Source organism: Bemisia tabaci, unplaced genomic scaffold (genome assembly GCF_918797505.1).
Source record: "Bemisia tabaci unplaced genomic scaffold, PGI_BMITA_v3".
Lineage (NCBI taxonomy): Eukaryota > Metazoa > Arthropoda > Insecta > Hemiptera > Aleyrodidae > Bemisia > Bemisia tabaci.
This window is the reverse complement of record NW_027311735.1, coordinates 369,510-387,891: the sequence shown is the minus strand read 5'-3', so window position 1 is coordinate 387,891 and position 18,382 is coordinate 369,510. Positions and strand designations below refer to the sequence as shown.

General features: G+C 40.4%; 3 protein-coding genes across 4 annotated transcripts; 2 read left to right on the top strand and 1 right to left on the bottom strand.

Moving 5' to 3' along the window:
• Window positions 1-4,127: 4,127 nt before the first annotated feature.
• On the bottom strand, window positions 4,128-8,547 carry LOC140225756 (tigger transposable element-derived protein 6-like). Of its 2 annotated transcripts, XR_011900730.1 has the most exons (2): window positions 6,458-8,547; window positions 4,128-4,381 (listed from the first exon to the last, which is right to left on the bottom strand). XR_011900730.1 is itself a non-coding variant. In XM_072305650.1 (1 exon), the coding sequence occupies exon 1, from the start codon at window positions 7,961-7,963 to the stop codon at window positions 6,875-6,877; it is 1,089 nt and encodes a 362-aa protein (XP_072161751.1). In that variant the 5' UTR covers window positions 7,964-8,547; the 3' UTR covers window positions 5,486-6,874. The 2 variants fall into 2 exon arrangements, 1 of the variants encoding a protein (XP_072161751.1); XM_072305650.1 differs by lacking the exon at window positions 4,128-4,381 and having other exon boundaries at window positions 5,486-8,547.
• Window positions 8,548-10,828: 2,281 nt separating this feature from the next.
• LOC140225754 (tigger transposable element-derived protein 6-like) lies at window positions 10,829-12,876 on the top strand. Its single transcript, XM_072305648.1, has one exon. It carries the CDS (start codon window positions 11,157-11,159, stop codon window positions 12,642-12,644), a length of 1,488 nt encoding a protein of 495 aa, XP_072161749.1. The 5' UTR covers window positions 10,829-11,156; the 3' UTR covers window positions 12,645-12,876.
• A 411-nt stretch (window positions 12,877-13,287) lies between these two features.
• On the top strand, window positions 13,288-15,328 carry LOC140225755 (tigger transposable element-derived protein 6-like). Its single transcript, XM_072305649.1, has one exon. The coding sequence runs from the start codon at window positions 13,609-13,611 to the stop codon at window positions 15,094-15,096; it is 1,488 nt and encodes a 495-aa protein (XP_072161750.1). The 5' UTR covers window positions 13,288-13,608; the 3' UTR covers window positions 15,097-15,328.
• The last annotated feature ends 3,054 nt before the right edge of the window (window positions 15,329-18,382 follow it).

The following is an 18,382-nucleotide window of genomic DNA, read 5'->3' as shown; positions in this document are numbered from 1 at the left end:
GACGATTTTTGACGAGATCAATCCGCTACATTTCGATTATAAATTCAATGAGAGCACCAGGAAGCCTCCAAAAGAGTTAGGAAGCCCAAAATCAATCAATCAATAATTATCTTATTGGAATCCACCGTATTGCTTTCAGGGACGTGTCGTAACCCGCGATCTAACATTTAAGGTAGGGTAAAAGATCGATATTCAGGTCCAAATTACTTCACACTCGATTATTTTACCATAGTTTTAAATATAGTACCTATTTAGTGAGAGTATAGATAAATGTGAAACTCCGAGAATCCATCAGGCCTTCACCGATGCCTCCGCGAATAAAGTCAGGGCCAGAAATACAACCAACCTATGAATTTCAATTACACAGAACAATTTACTAATACAATTGTTACGAACCATCGTTTATCAAGCACGTATTTGACTTAGTTTTTGCATAAATTTACTCATTTACTGTGGAAGAACGCTCATTTATACACATTCTGAGCCATATTGGTTAGAATTGGAATCTACAGACTGGCAGTGAAATTTTGGGCGTTAGAAGTTGGTTAGAAGGGTGCGGCTGCACTTTTGGGTCCAAAACCCTCCATGAAAGCGATCTGTCCATACTCTCGCTATAAAGGTACTCTAGTTTTAAATGGACGGAGTTAAACAGAAAGGAACCAAGCCACATCGGGATCGAACCGAGAAAAAGAGGTTTAAAGTTTGACTCCTGCATAAGACTCAATGTAAAAGATAAACTTCAAGTTCGATTTCTGCAAAATTTGTTCCAACAAAAACTTTGAATTTTTGGCGATAGATAGTAGAGCAGTGGTTGAGTTCAAAATCACTCATAACTCAATTTTTTCCAAAATGTGGGTTGGTTCCTTTCTGCTTAACTCAGTCCAAATAGGAATACATCAATATTCAATTATTTCGATTCATTACCATAGTTTTTTTAATAGGAAAACAGCGATGGTCAATTATTCCGATTCTTCACCGTAACATCAAATGGAAAAATCTAATCAGTTGATGATTGCGAATATTTACCGTGATGGACCACCAGACGAGTTTCTTAACCAAAATTTCACGTAAACCATGATGCGCACACCGAAAATTACCGAAATATGATTCTTGAGATTTAAATTCAAACTACCCGCTCATGAAAGCTCGCAATGCTCCGCGTGATTCACATCACACGCTAAACGTTATCACGATAGTTTCTGCGATATAAAAATCTTGACACTTTGGATCAGCTATAGCAAATTGTTTACAGTTTGAACAGCACATGATGGGAAATGAATACTTGTTGCTCGATTGAGAAGCTTGCTGAAAGCGTTGTAGTGCTCGATTTGAATGTCGTAGAGCTTTGAGCAGTTCAAATTCCCCGTAACCAATATGTGAAATGAAAACGTTAATATCTTCGTTAGGAGTTGGTTTCAGTAATTTAGTTGCGTGAATCGTGTTCTCCGTGAAGCTCTGGTTAAGAAACACGTATCAGAATGCTTAAATTCGCACCTCATCTAGTGGTCCATTTTAAATGGGAATGTAACAATACTCGATGATTTCGATTACTTACCACAACTTCACATGAGAATGTTAATGGTCGATGATTTCGATAGAAATAAAGGTAAAAATATCAATAATCGATGGTTTTTGCTCGGTATCTCGGAAACGGTGCGTCTTAGACGAATTTTAACGGCAACACATCCGCTACTTTTCAAATATGATTGCAATGAGACCACCGGAAGCCTCCAAAAAATTTATCAAACCTAAAAGATGTTGAATTTCATTGCGGGAACCCCCAGTTGCGAAGAACGGTATTGAAAAAGCTCCAGTAGGTACATTGCTTTACGGTCCCCGTCAAAATCAGAACTGAGAACTCAAGAGGGAACTGATGCATTTGATTGTGAGTCAAAATCAGAACTTCATAAAGAACTTGAGATAAAGGATACCACAGAAGCGGATCATAACTCTAGTAAAGATAAAAAGGGTGATGCGAAGATCCATGTAGAGATGGATAAAAACCATGTTTTGAAGCCCCAAAATCATGAGAATGATTTTTTTCTTCTTTCTTTAGGATTTTATGACTTATGATTCACTCCACTAGGCTTTCAAGAAGCTTGATTTTCATACGAGAAGCCAAGAGATTGAATGGTGTGATGACTATGAGAAATCAAAAATGCTCATTTTGGACGCGAATCCAGGCAAAGTGTCGAGTTCCATAAACTCGTGTTGAGCGCTGTGGAGATAAAAAAAACAAAAATGTGATTTTTGTACAAAATTTCGGCCCAATCCAAAAAATGTCACTAATTACCAAAAACAAAAAAAAACCAGGCACCCAAAAATATGATGGCAGTACCGTTTGGATTCATCATATAAAAGGAAATGATATCAAAACGGCCCCAATTTTCTCTTTCATGCCCATGCAATATACCAAACACCCCAACTTTTTTCACAAAAAAAAAAAATAAATAAATAACCTATAAGGTATGATGACCTGAACACGTTTATTGGATCCATCGCTTTAAAGGAGTATGATATTAAATCGGCCCAACTTCTCTGAAATATGCCCATCTCGGATCAATAATTTTTTTGAGACCTTCCGACTCATCGCTGAGGAGACACTGATCATTACTTGACCCTTAGTATATGTCCTTGTTTAGATGTCAAAGAGTTCCTTATGAGAACTGTAATGAATTTTTTTTCTTTGAAGAGATAAAATCAAAAAATCGTCATAAAATTGAAAAAAAAATTCGAAGAAAAAAAAAGGAATGGGCCGGCGGCCGGCCGTACATACAAGTGGTAGATAATATAGGGTGATTATCGTCTCTCTTTCACATATACATGAACAAGAGTATCATCGTCAAAAGGAGGATCAGTCCTTCTTGAAATCGTCATTGAAAGATAGACTGAAAGATATTCACACATGAGTGAACAACTTAACAACTTTCAAGCAATGCCATATTCTTTGTTTGTTTCTGATAGAAGGCCTTACAAACTACTGAACCTTGGCGTATTATTGCGAATATTATGTGCCTCCTACTTACAATGCTTCTTTCTTAGCAACTTCATGGATGTTGGCAAGACCGGGTCGGTCACCCATGCCAAAATGTTGGGGCATACCAATGTATCTACATTTCCCCCCTTTTTTTTGTACGTGCCGGCCGGCCCATTCCTTTTTTTTTCTTCGAATTTTTTTTTCAATTTTATGACGATTTTTTGATTTTATCTCTTCAAAGAAAAAAAATTCATTACAGTTCTCATAAGGAACTCTTTGACATCTAAACAAGGACATATACTAAGGGTCAAGTAATGATCAGTGTCTCCTCAGCGATGAGTCGGAAGGTCTCAAAAAAATTATTGATCCGAGATGGGCATATTTCAGAGAAGTTGGGCCGATTTAATATCATACTCCTTTAAAGCGATGGATCCAATAAACGTGTTCAGGTCATCATACCTTATAGGTATTTATTTATTTTTTTTTTTGTGAAAAAAGTTGGGGGTGTTTGGTATATTGCATGGGCATGAAAGAGAAAATTGGGCCGTTTTGATATCATTTCCTTTTATATGATGAATCCAAACGGTACTGCCATCATATTTTTGGGGTGCCTGGTTTTTTTTTGTTTTTGGTAATTAGTGACATTTTTTGGATTGGGCCGAAATTTTGTACAAAAATCACATTTTTGTTTTTTTGGAAGGATATCACGTATTTTTGGTATGACTTCTACGAAGTATCAGGCAAAGAGAGTTCCCATTTTAAATTTAAAAGTTGTTCCCGCGGGCGCGAGGCAGAGAGGAAACGACCCCCCCCCCCCCCCCCCCCCGAAAGCGGCCCACCTTTTTTTAAGGAATTTCGTTCAAACCGCATGTCAATAATCTGTAATCGTTCTCGAGACATCAGTAAGGAAGGATCCATATTTTTGGCACACCCTGTACGTCACAGAAAAAAAACCGCAGGTCAGTATTGAAATCGTGACAAAGTTGGGTCACTTGACGTAATGCCTAATTCTCATTGGCTACGAACGATAGAAACTACAGTAAAGCGCATTGACTTATAATGCAATCTAGGTCGCGCGGTAGGTAAGACAGCTAGCGGGGTAAATCAGGGTGAAGACGCGCCTTCCGCTTAGTGGATACATCCGGATATACAGTGGGCGCCGCTTATTGTGGTCAACTTGGGCCGGGCCACTTTGATCACATTAAACGGCTGATTATAAAAAGCGAAAAAAAAAAAAGTGAAGTTACTCACGATGATTTTGTCCCGACTGTTGACCGTCCCTTGTTCAGCACGCCTTCGTTTTCTCTTAAGAACACCGCACCACTCACGCACTAAATTTAAAAGCCGTAATAATTTTTTTAAAAGCCGTAAAAATTAAAAAGTACATAGTAAAAAGATAAAAAACTCAATGTTTTAAAACAATCATTTAAAGAAAGAGTCAATAGTAGCTTGTTTTGTATTGTCTCGTAACAAAGCATTCACGAATGATTCATACTGATACTGAACTTCGAAGTTTTCAGCCAACGATTGAACGCCGCGTCTTAAAGTGGCCAAAGCATTGCGCATTTCTCTGTTAGATGGTGGTGGTAGTGGAGGCTCTTTTTCATCGGTGTCTGAGATCTGCTCCTCCTCCTCATGTTTTTGGAGAATTTGGACGCATATATCTTCCTCAGTAGGCACTGAACAAATTTTCTCGGTTTCTTCGAGAGCAAAAAGTTCTTCAAAGTCGTCAGTTGTGGGCACAGAAGGGGCGTCTATTTCAATGGGCGTTTTGCAGAAGCCAGCCTTTCTAAAGCAGTTACGAATTGTTTTTTCGCTTGTTTTATCCCAAGCCTCCCTGATTTGGTGAATAGAATCTAGAAGATCGGTTTTTTTTGCTATTGCAGCAGGATGAAAACTCCGCAAGATCTCCGTCTAATTCGTCTATTATTCTTTCGCGCATTTCGTGTCTATAGTAAGACTTGAAAGCTTTGATAATTCCCTGATCGCAAGGCTGTATCAGGGATGTGGTGTTCGCGGGTAAAAAATTGAACTTTTATGTGTTTCAGAGGAAGGGCTCCAACATTGTGTGCTGTGCAGTTATCGATAAGCAGGAGTATGTTTCGGTCTAAGGATTCATTCCCAATCAGTTAACCACTTACTAAACAGATCTTTAGTCATCCAAGCCTTAGCAGAGGAGGTGTAATCAGCTGGCAATTTCTTGACGTTTTTTAAACAACGTGGCATTTTGCTTTTACCGATCACTAGCAGACGCTTCTTTTCACCGGTCATGCTAACGCAACAAAGAATCGTTATTCTGTCTTTGCATGATTTGCTTCCTTTTGCTGTTTCATTTTTTAACACGTACGTATGCTCCGGTAAAGCTCTGAAATAGAGCGCAGTTTCATCTGCATTATAAACATCACTTGGTGCGTACTCAGACAATATTCTGGGCCACTCCTCAGTCAAAAAATTTCCCGCTGCAGTAGAGTCTGCGTCACGTGCCTCCCCGTGCGGTTTTTTAAACTCAATGCCTTCTCTCTTCAACCAACGATTAAACCAACCATCCGTTGCGACAAAACCTTCAATTCCCAGTCTTTTAGCTAAAGACTCGGCTTTTTGGCGCATGATAGGACCGTTTACACGAGCATCTTTCTCGCGCACTTGCACAAACCACTCTTTTAATGCTTGTTCAACTTGCACATTTTTACCGTGCCGCACACGTTTACGCGCACTTCCTTCATTTTTTTCCACCGGCTTCTTCTCGATTTCATACCGATTCTTTACGAGTTTACACAAAGTAGACTGCGGTATTTGTAACTTCTGCGCAGCATCCCGCTGATTTTTATTCAAAAGTTTGTCGTAATCCTGTAGAATTTGTTTCTTTTCTGCCGTGGTTAAGTCTCTTCGACGTTTCCTTGAGTCCGCCTCCATAGCTTCAGTCAAAAAATAAAACTTTAAAAACGGCAATAAAACTTTAAAATGGGGAAACACTGAACTGTACGGACGCGATGCGAGTCTAATAACCGCGCGGAAGGCACTGATTAGGTGTGTTCTGTCAACAAAAATAAGCTCTCACACCAGGTAAGTGCTGATAAGGCTCCGGATTCCCGATCACAATATGCGGCCGGCGAACACAATACGCGGCGGATTTCGTATGGAATTGGATGTTGCCGGTCCGTTCCGCGAGAAATGATTCCATTATGCGGCCGATTCTATTAACCACGTTTCTAATAAGCGGCGCCCACTGGTGGGCGCCGCTTATGTGGTCAACTTGGGCCGGGCCACTTTGATCACATTAAACGGCTGATTATAAAAAGCGAAAAAAAAAAAGTGAAGTTACTCACGATGATTTTGTCCCGACTGTTGACCGTCCCTTGTTCAGCACGCCTTCGTTTTCTCTTAAGAACACCCGCACACTCACGCACTAAATTTAAAAGCCGTAATAATTTTTTTAAAAGCCGTAAAAATTAAAAAGTACATAGTAAAAAGATAAAAAACTCAATGTTTTAAAACAATCATTTAAAGAAAGAGTCAATAGTAGCTTGTTTTGTATTGTCTCGTAACAAAGCATTCACGAATGATTCATACTGATACTGAACTTCGAAGTTTTCAGCCAACGATTGAACGCCGCGTCTTAAAGTGGCCAAAGCATTGCGCATTTCTCTGTTAGATGGTGGTGGTAGTGGAGGCTCTTTTTCATCGGTGTCTGAGATCTGCTCCTCCTCCTCATGTTTTTGGAGAATTTGGACGCATATATCTTCCTCAGTAGGCACTGAACAAATTTTCTCGGTTTCTTCGAGAGCAAAAAGTTCTTCAAAGTCGTCAGTTGTGGGCACAGAAGGGGCGTCTATTTCAATGGGCGTTTTGCAGAAGCCAGCCTTTCTAAAGCAGTTACGAATTGTTTTTTCGCTTGTTTTATCCCAAGCCTCCCTGATTTGGTGAATAGAATCTAGAAGATCGGTTTTTTTTGCTATTGCAGCAGATGAAAAACTCCGCAAGATCTCCGTCTAATTCGTCTATTATTCTTTCGCGCATTTCGTGTCTATAGTAAGACTTGAAAGCTTTGATAATTCCCTGATCGCAAGGCTGTATCAGGGATGTGGTGTTCGCGGGTAAAAATTGAACTTTTATGTGTTTCAGAGGAAGGGCTCCAACATTGTGTGCTGTGCAGTTATCGATAAGCAGGAGTATGTTTCGGTCTAAGGATTCATCCCAATCAGTTAACCACTTACTAAACAGATCTTTAGTCATCCAAGCCTTAGCAGAGGAGGTGTAATCAGCTGGCAATTTCTTGACGTTTTTTAAACAACGTGGCATTTTGCTTTTACCGATCACTAGCAGACGCTTCTTTTCACCGGTCATGCTAACGCAACAAAGAATCGTTATTCTGTCTTTGCATGATTTGCTTCCTTTTGCTGTTTCATTTTTTAACACGTACGTATGCTCCGGTAAAGCTCTGAAATAGAGCGCAGTTTCATCTGCATTATAAACATCACTTGGTGCGTACTCAGACAATATTCTGGGCCACTCCTCAGTCAAAAAATTTCCCGCTGCAGTAGAGTCTGCGTCACGTGCCTCCCCGTGCGGTTTTTTAAACTCAATGCCTTCTCTCTTCAACCAACGATTAAACCAACCATCCGTTGCGACAAAACCTTCAATTCCCAGTCTTTTAGCTAAAGACTCGGCTTTTTGGCGCATGATAGGACCGTTTACACGAGCATCTTTCTCGCGCACTTGCACAAACCACTCTTTTAATGCTTGTTCAACTTGCACATTTTTACCGTGCCGCACACGTTTACGCGCACTTCCTTCATTTTTTTCCACCGGCTTCTTCTCGATTTCATACCGATTCTTTACGAGTTTACACAAAGTAGACTGCGGTATTTGTAACTTCTGCGCAGCATCCCGCTGATTTTTATTCAAAAGTTTGTCGTAATCCTGTAGAATTTGTTTCTTTTCTGCCGTGGTTAAGTCTCTTCGACGTTTCCTTGAGTCCGCCTCCATAGCTTCAGTCAAAAAATAAAACTTTAAAAACGGCAATAAAACTTTAAAATGGGGAAACACTGAACTGTACGGACGCGATGCGAGTCTAATAACCGCGCGGAAGGCACTGATTAGGTGTGTCTGTCAACAAAAATAAGCTCTCACACAGGTAAGTGCTGATAAGGCTCCGGATTCCCGATCACAATATGCGGCCGGCGAACACAATACGCGGCGGATTTCGTATGGAATTGGATGTTGCCGGTCCGTTCCGCGAGAAATGATTCCATTATGCGGCCGATTCTATTAACCACGTTTCTAATAAGCGGCGCCCACTGGTGGGCGCCGCTTATTGTGGTCAACTTGGGCCGGGCCACTTTGATCACATTAAACGGCTGATTATAAAAAGCGAAAAAAAAAAAGTGAAGTTACTCACGATGATTTTGTCCCGACTGTTGACCGTCCCTTGTTCAGCACGCCTTCGTTTTCTCTTAAGAACACCCGCACACTCACGCACTAAATTTAAAAGCCGTAATAATTTTTTTAAAAGCCGTAAAAATTAAAAAGTACATAGTAAAAAGATAAAAACTCAATGTTTTAAAACAATCATTTAAAGAAAGAGTCAATAGTAGCTTGTTTTGTATTGTCTCGTAACAAAGCATTCACGAATGATTCATACTGATACTGAACTTCGAAGTTTTCAGCCAACGATTGAACGCCGCGTCTTAAAGTGGCCAAAGCATTGCGCATTTCTCTGTTAGATGGTGGTGGTAGTGGAGGCTCTTTTTCATCGGTGTCTGAGATCTGCTCCTCCTCCTCATGTTTTTGGAGAATTTGGACGCATATATCTTCCTCAGTAGGCACTGAACAAATTTTCTCGGTTTCTTCGAGAGCAAAAAGTTCTTCAAAGTCGTCAGTTGTGGGCACAGAAGGGGCGTCTATTTCAATGGGCGTTTTGCAGAAGCCAGCCTTTCTAAAGCAGTTACGAATTGTTTTTTCGCTTGTTTTATCCCAAGCCTCCCTGATTTGGTGAATAGAATCTAGAAGATCGGTTTTTTTTGCTATTGCAGCAGATGAAAACTCCGCAAGATCTCCGTCTAATTCGTCTATTATTCTTTCGCGCATTTCGTGTCTATAGTAAGACTTGAAAGCTTTGATAATTCCCTGATCGCAAGGCTGTATCAGGGATGTGGTGTTCGCGGGTAAAAATTGAACTTTTATGTGTTTCAGAGGAAGGGCTCCAACATTGTGTGCTGTGCAGTTATCGATAAGCAGGAGTATGTTTCGGTCTAAGGATTCATCCCAATCAGTTAACCACTTACTAAACAGATCTTTAGTCATCCAAGCCTTAGCAGAGGAGGTGTAATCAGCTGGCAATTTCTTGACGTTTTTTAAACAACGTGGCATTTTGCTTTTACCGATCACTAGCAGACGCTTCTTTTCACCGGTCATGCTAACGCAACAAAGAATCGTTATTCTGTCTTTGCATGATTTGCTTCCTTTTGCTGTTTCATTTTTTAACACGTACGTATGCTCCGGTAAAGCTCTGAAATAGAGCGCAGTTTCATCTGCATTATAAACATCACTTGGTGCGTACTCAGACAATATTCTGGGCCACTCCTCAGTCAAAAAATTTCCCGCTGCAGTAGAGTCTGCGTCACGTGCCTCCCCGTGCGGTTTTTTAAACTCAATGCCTTCTCTCTTCAACCAACGATTAAACCAACCATCCGTTGCGACAAAACCTTCAATTCCCAGTCTTTTAGCTAAAGACTCGGCTTTTTGGCGCATGATAGGACCGTTTACACGAGCATCTTTCTCGCGCACTTGCACAAACCACTCTTTTAATGCTTGTTCAACTTGCACATTTTTACCGTGCCGCACACGTTTACGCGCACTTCCTTCATTTTTTTCCACCGGCTTCTTCTCGATTTCATACCGATTCTTTACGAGTTTACACAAAGTAGACTGCGGTATTTGTAACTTCTGCGCAGCATCCCGCTGATTTTTATTCAAAAGTGGGGCATAACATAAATTATAGTGGCATAACTAGGTATAAGCAGCGTAAATGATAGAGGTCCTGCACTGAGCTGCAGAATTTAGCTTGCATTCTATCATTAGTTCCAAGAATCCAAAAAAAAAATGTTGAATAATGTAAGACATAAAAGGTATCCCTTAACACAGGTGATGCCTCTAATGTAAATCCTGGTTTTGTGCCTACTGTACACAGGAGATGGAACATTACATAGAAGTCCTATATTAAGAGCAGCTCTGAAGTTGTTGATTATCAGGGTTCTTGCCTGACACATTCACCCACTTTGAAGGTGTGACAGTAAATAGACTGGTTAATTTTATCATTGAAAATAAACCCATTATTAGTTAAACTGGCACTCTCCCTTTCACCCTGTTGCGCGTTTAAAGTCAATGTGTCTTTGTGGACTCTAGTTGACCAGAATGGCCAAATGGAGAATCATAATGATGAAAGCTATAAAAGGATTTCATTGCAGCAGGCCGATTATTGAAAGTTTGAAGCAGTCTGATAAGAGATCGAAATGCGATATATTGCACGGTTAAGATAGGGCTGTCTTGCCTTGTCGTACTGACATAGTTTCAATAATCAGCATGCAGTTGAGAAAATTTATGCCATCACAACTAAAGTTTAATGTATACCATCTCCTTATGAACAGAAACATTTAACGCAAGTACCAAGATGATTTCATATGATGTCTGGATAGGAATGCACATAGTAAACAAGTAAGTAGCAACTTTTCGTTTCAGGCACATTGTGCCCAAGCATTGTGCCCTCAGTAATCAGAGAATCATAAAAGAAAACTCACTCACAACGAAAAAGGTACCTAGAGAGAGAAGTTTCATGCAAAATCAAGAATGGTCACATTTGGAAGTACAGTGGGCGCCGCTTATTAGAAACGTGGTTAATAGAATCGGCCGCATAATGGAATCATTTCTCGCGGAACGGACCGGCAACATCCAATTCCATACGAAATCCGCCGCGTATTGTGTTCGCCGGCCGCATATTGTGATCGGGAATCCGGAGCCTTATCAGCACTTACCTGGTGTGAGAGCTTATTTTTGTTGACAGACACACCTAATCAGTGCCTTCCGCGCGGTTATTAGACTCGCATCGCGTCCGTACAGTTCAGTGTTTCCCCATTTTAAAGTTTTATTGCCGTTTTTAAAGTTTTATTTTTTGACTGAAGCTATGGAGGCGGACTCAAGGAAACGTCGAAGAGACTTAACCACGGCAGAAAAGAAACAAATTCTACAGGATTACGACAAACTTTTGAATAAAAATCAGCGGGATGCTGCGCAGAAGTTACAAATACCGCAGTCTACTTTGTGTAAACTCGTAAAGAATCGGTATGAAATCGAGAAGAAGCCGGTGGAAAAAAATGAAGGAAGTGCGCGTAAACGTGTGCGGCACGGTAAAAATGTGCAAGTTGAACAAGCATTAAAAGAGTGGTTTGTGCAAGTGCGCGAGAAAGATGCTCGTGTAAACGGTCCTATCATGCGCCAAAAAGCCGAGTCTTTAGCTAAAAGACTGGGAATTGAAGGTTTTGTCGCAACGGATGGTTGGTTTAATCGTTGGTTGAAGAGAGAAGGCATTGAGTTTAAAAAACCGCACGGGGAGGCACGTGACGCAGACTCTACTGCAGCGGGAAATTTTTTGACTGAGGAGTGGCCCAGAATATTGTCTGAGTACGCACCAAGTGATGTTTATAATGCAGATGAAACTGCGCTCTATTTCAGAGCTTTACCGGAGCATACGTACGTGTTAAAAAATGAAACAGCAAAAGGAAGCAAATCATGCAAAGACAGAATAACGATTCTTTGTTGCGTTAGCATGACCGGTGAAAAGAAGCGTCTGCTAGTGATCGGTAAAAGCAAAATGCCACGTTGTTTAAAAAACGTCAAGAAATTGCCAGCTGATTACACCTCCTCTGCTAAGGCTTGGATGACTAAAGATCTGTTTAGTAAGTGGTTAACTGATTGGGATGAATCCTTAGACCGAAACATACTCCTGCTTATCGATAACTGCACAGCACACAATGTTGGAGCCCTTCCTCTGAAACACATAAAAGTTCAATTTTTACCCGCGAACACCACATCCCTGATACAGCCTTGCGATCAGGGAATTATCAAAGCTTTCAAGTCTTACTATAGACACGAAATGCGCGAAAGAATAATAGACGAATTAGACGGAGATCTTGCGGAGTTTTCATCTGCTGCAATAGCAAAAAAAACCGATCTTCTAGATTCTATTCACCAAATCAGGGAGGCTTGGGATAAAACAAGCGAAAAAACAATTCGTAACTGCTTTAGAAAGGCTGGCTTCTGCAAAACGCCCATTGAAATAGACGCCCCTTCTGTGCCCACAACTGACGACTTTGAAGAACTTTTTGCTCTCGAAGAAACCGAGAAAATTTGTTCAGTGCCTACTGAGGAAGATATATGCGTCCAAATTCTCCAAAAACATGAGGAGGAGGAGCAGATCTCAGACACCGATGAAAAAGAGCCTCCACTACCACCACCATCTAACAGAGAAATGCGCAATGCTTTGGCCACTTTAAGACGCGGCGTTCAATCGTTGGCTGAAAACTTCGAAGTTCAGTATCAGTATGAATCATTCGTGAATGCTTTGTTACGAGACAATACAAAACAAGCTACTATTGACTCTTTCTTTAAATGATTGTTTTAAAACATTGAGTTTTTATCTTTTTACTATGTACTTTTTAATTTTTACGGCTTTTAAAAAAATTATTACGGCTTTTAAATTTAGTGCGTGAGTGTGCGGGTGTTCTTAAGAGAAAACGAAGGCGTGCTGAACAAGGGACGGTCAACAGTCGGGACAAAATCATCGTGAGTAACTTCACTTTTTTTTTTTCGCTTTTTATAATCAGCCGTTTAATGTGATCAAAGTGGCCCGGCCCAAGTTGACCACAATAAGCGGCGCCCACTGTATTATTCCTCGGGGCAGCATAAAATTGAAAATGTTTCGTGTGTACAATGAGAAAACCATTCAAGAAGTTATATTGTTATTAATTTCAGAAATAATATGACATAGAAAAAGAGACAGGGGCCAGGAGAAATTGAAATTGCAATGCTATTATGCTCAAACCCGATTCAAAATTTCCAATCGATCGAAACAATAACATTATCATAACCTCTCTATGCACTATCTATGGCTTAGACTGCGCATTAGGAAATTTCGGCGAGACTAGAGTCCCTTCAGGCGGGACGATAGGCAACTCAGCAACACCCAGCAAGTCCGAGACCGAGACAATGGAAATGCCTGTCATGCCAGTGCCGTTGCCTGATACGGGTACTTTTCGTTCGTACAGTGGGCGCCGCTTATTAGAAACGTGGTTAATAGAATCGGCCGCATAATGGAATCATTTCTCGCGGAACGGACCGGCAACATCCAATTCCATACGAAATCCGCCGCGTATTGTGTTCGCCGGCCGCATATTGTGATCGGGAATCCGGAGCCTTATCAGCACTTACCTGGTGTGAGAGCTTATTTTTGTTGACAGACACACCTAATCAGTGCCTTCCGCGCGGTTATTAGACTCGCATCGCGTCCGTACAGTTCAGTGTTTCCCCATTTTAAAGTTTTATTGCCGTTTTTAAAGTTTTATTTTTTGACTGAAGCTATGGAGGCGGACTCAAGGAAACGTCGAAGAGACTTAACCACGGCAGAAAAGAAACAAATTCTACAGGATTACGACAAACTTTTGAATAAAAATCAGCGGGATGCTGCGCAGAAGTTACAAATACCGCAGTCTACTTTGTGTAAACTCGTAAAGAATCGGTATGAAATCGAGAAGAAGCCGGTGGAAAAAAATGAAGGAAGTGCGCGTAAACGTGTGCGGCACGGTAAAAATGTGCAAGTTGAACAAGCATTAAAAGAGTGGTTTGTGCAAGTGCGCGAGAAAGATGCTCGTGTAAACGGTCCTATCATGCGCCAAAAAGCCGAGTCTTTAGCTAAAAGACTGGGAATTGAAGGTTTTGTCGCAACGGATGGTTGGTTTAATCGTTGGTTGAAGAGAGAAGGCATTGAGTTTAAAAAACCGCACGGGGAGGCACGTGACGCAGACTCTACTGCAGCGGGAAATTTTTTGACTGAGGAGTGGCCCAGAATATTGTCTGAGTACGCACCAAGTGATGTTTATAATGCAGATGAAACTGCGCTCTATTTCAGAGCTTTACCGGAGCATACGTACGTGTTAAAAAATGAAACAGCAAAAGGAAGCAAATCATGCAAAGACAGAATAACGATTCTTTGTTGCGTTAGCATGACCGGTGAAAAGAAGCGTCTGCTAGTGATCGGTAAAAGCAAAATGCCACGTTGTTTAAAAAACGTCAAGAAATTGCCAGCTGATTACACCTCCTCTGCTAAGGCTTGGATGACTAAAGATCTGTTTAGTAAGTGGTTAACTGATTGGGATGAATCCTTAGACCGAAACATACTCCTGCTTATCGATAACTGCACAGCACACAATGTTGGAGCCCTTCCTCTGAAACACATAAAAGTTCAATTTTTACCCGCGAACACCACATCCCTGATACAGCCTTGCGATCAGGGAATTATCAAAGCTTTCAAGTCTTACTATAGACACGAAATGCGCGAAAGAATAATAGACGAATTAGACGGAGATCTTGCGGAGTTTTCATCTGCTGCAATAGCAAAAAAAACCGATCTTCTAGATTCTATTCACCAAATCAGGGAGGCTTGGGATAAAACAAGCGAAAAAACAATTCGTAACTGCTTTAGAAAGGCTGGCTTCTGCAAAACGCCCATTGAAATAGACGCCCCTTCTGTGCCCACAACTGACGACTTTGAAGAACTTTTTGCTCTCGAAGAAACCGAGAAAATTTGTTCAGTGCCTACTGAGGAAGATATATGCGTCCAAATTCTCCAAAAACATGAGGAGGAGGAGCAGATCTCAGACACCGATGAAAAAGAGCCTCCACTACCACCACCATCTAACAGAGAAATGCGCAATGCTTTGGCCACTTTAAGACGCGGCGTTCAATCGTTGGCTGAAAACTTCGAAGTTCAGTATCAGTATGAATCATTCGTGAATGCTTTGTTACGAGACAATACAAAACAAGCTACTATTGACTCTTTCTTTAAATGATTGTTTTAAAACATTGAGTTTTTATCTTTTTACTATGTACTTTTTAATTTTTACGGCTTTTAAAAAAATTATTACGGCTTTTAAATTTAGTGCGTGAGTGTGCGGGTGTTCTTAAGAGAAAACGAAGGCGTGCTGAACAAGGGACGGTCAACAGTCGGGACAAAATCATCGTGAGTAACTTCACTTTTTTTTTTTCGCTTTTTATAATCAGCCGTTTAATGTGATCAAAGTGGCCCGGCCCAAGTTGACCACAATAAGCGGCGCCCACTGTATATCCGGATGTATCCACTAAGCGGAAGGCGCGTCTTCACCCTGATTTACCCCGCTAGCTGTCTTACCTACCGCGCGACCTAGATTGCATTATAAGTCAATGCGCTTTACTGTAGTTTCTATCGTTCGTAGCCAATGAGAATTAGGCATTACGTCAAGTGACCCAACTTTGTCACGATTTCAATACTGACCTGCGGTTTTTTTTCTGTGACGTACAGGGTGTGCCAAAAATATGGATCCTTCCTTACTGATGTCTCGAGAACGATTACAGATTATTGACATGCGGTTTGAACGAAATTCCTTAAAAAAAGGTGGGCCGCTTTCGAGGGGGGGGGGGGGGGGGGTCGTTTCCTCTCTGCCTCGCGCCCGCGGGAACAACTTTTAAATTTAAAATGGGAACTCTCTTTGCCTGATACTTCGTAGAAGTCATACCAAAAATACGTGATATCCTTCCAAAAAAACAAAAATGTGATTTTTGTACAAAATTTCGGCCCAATCCAAAAAATGTCACTAATTACCAAAAACAAAAAAAAAAACCAGGCACCCAAAAATATGATGGCAGTACCGTTTGGATTCATCATATAAAAGGAAATGATATCAAAACGGCCCAATTTTCTCTTTCATGCCCATGCAATATACCAAACACCCCAACTTTTTTCACAAAAAAAAAAATAAATAAATACCTATAAGGTATGATGACCTGAACACGTTTATTGGATCCATCGCTTTAAAGGAGTATGATATTAAATCGGCCCAACTTCTCTGAAATATGCCCATCTCGGATCAATAATTTTTTTGAGACCTTCCGACTCATCGCTGAGGAGACACTGATCATTACTTGACCCTTAGTATATGTCCTTGTTTAGATGTCAAAGAGTTCCTTATGAGAACTGTAATGAATTTTTTTTCTTTGAAGAGATAAAATCAAAAAATCGTCATAAAATTGAAAAAAAAATTCGAAGAAAAAAAAAGGAATGGGCCGGCCGGCACGTACAAAAAAAAGGGGGGAAATGTAGATACATTGGTATGCCCCAACATTTTGGCATGGGTGACCGACCCGGTCTTGCCAACATCCATGAAGTTGCTAAGAAAGAAGCATTGTAAGTAGGAGGCACATAATATTCGCAATAATACGCCAAGGTTCAGTAGTTTGTAAGGCCTTCTATCAGAAACAAACAAAGAATATGGCATTGCTTGAAAGTTGTTAAGTTGTTCACTCATGTGTGAATATCTTTCAGTCTATCTTTCAATGACGATTTCAAGAAGGACTGATCCTCCTTTTGACGATGATACTTGTTCATGTATATGTGAAAGAGAGACGATAATCACCCTATATTATCTACCACTTGTATGTACGGCCGGCCGGCCCATTCCTTTTTTTTTCTTCGAATTTTTTTTTCAATTTTATGACGATTTTTTGATTTTATCTCTTCAAAGAAAAAAAATTCATTACAGTTCTCATAAGGAACTCTTTGACATCTAAACAAGGACATATACTAAGGGTCAAGTAATGATCAGTGTCTCCTCAGCGATGAGTCGGAAGGTCTCAAAAAAATTATTGATCCGAGATGGGCATATTTCAGAGAAGTTGGGCCGATTTAATATCATACTCCTTTAAAGCGATGGATCCAATAAACGTGTTCAGGTCATCATACCTTATAGGTATTTATTTATTTTTTTTTTTGTGAAAAAAGTTGGGGTGTTTGGTATATTGCATGGGCATGAAAGAGAAAATTGGGCCGTTTTGATATCATTTCCTTTTATATGATGAATCCAAACGGTACTGCCATCATATTTTTGGGTGCCTGGTTTTTTTTTTTGTTTTTGGTAATTAGTGACATTTTTTGGATTGGGCCGAAATTTTGTACAAAAATCACATTTTTGTTTTTTTTTATCTCCACAGCGCTCAACACGAGTTTATGGAACTCGACACTTTGCCTGGATTCGCGTCCAAAATGAGCATTTTTGATTTCTCATAGTCATCACACCATTCAATCTCTTGGCTTCTCGTATGAAAATCAAGCTTCTTGAAAGCCTAGTGGAGTGAATCATAAGTCATAAAATCCTAAAGAAAGAAGAAAAAAATCATTCTCATGATTTTGGGGCTTCAAAACATGGTTTTTATCCATCTCTACATGGATCTTCGCATCACCCTTTTTATCTTTACTAGAGTTATGATCCGCTTCTGTGGTATCCTTTATCTCAAGTTCTTTATGAAGTTCTGATTTTGACTCACAATCAAATGCATCAGTTCCCTCTTGAGTTCTCAGTTCTGATTTTGACGGGGACCGTAAAGCAATGTACCTACTGGAGCTTTTTCAATACCGTTCTTCGCAACTGGGGGTTCCCGCAATGAAATTCAACATCTTTTAGGTTTGATAAATTTTTTGGAGGCTTCCGGTGGTCTCATTGCAATCATATTTGAAAAGTAGCGGATGTGTTGCCGTTAAAATTCGTCTAAGACGCACCGTTTCCGAGATACCGAGCAAAAACCATCGATTATTGATATTTTTACCTTTATTTCTATCGAAATCATCGACCATTAACATTCTCATGTGAAGTTGTGGTAAGTAATCGAAATCATCGAGTATTGTTACATTCCCATTTAAAATGGACCACTAGATGAGGTGCGAATTTAAGCATTCTGATACGTGTTTCTTAACCAGAGCTTCACGGAGAACACGATTCACGCAACTAAATTACTGAAACCAACTCCTAACGAAGATATTAACGTTTTCATTTCACATATTGGTTACGGGGAATTTGAACTGCTCAAAGCTCTACGACATTCAAATCGAGCACTACAACGCTTTCAGCAAGCTTCTCAATCGAGCAACAAGTATTCATTTCCCATCATGTGCTGTTCAAACTGTAAACAATTTGCTATAGCTGATCCAAAGTGTCAAGATTTTTATATCGCAGAAACTATCGTGATAACGTTTAGCGTGTGATGTGAATCACGCGGAGCATTGCGAGCTTTCATGAGCGGGTAGTTTGAATTTAAATCTCAAGAATC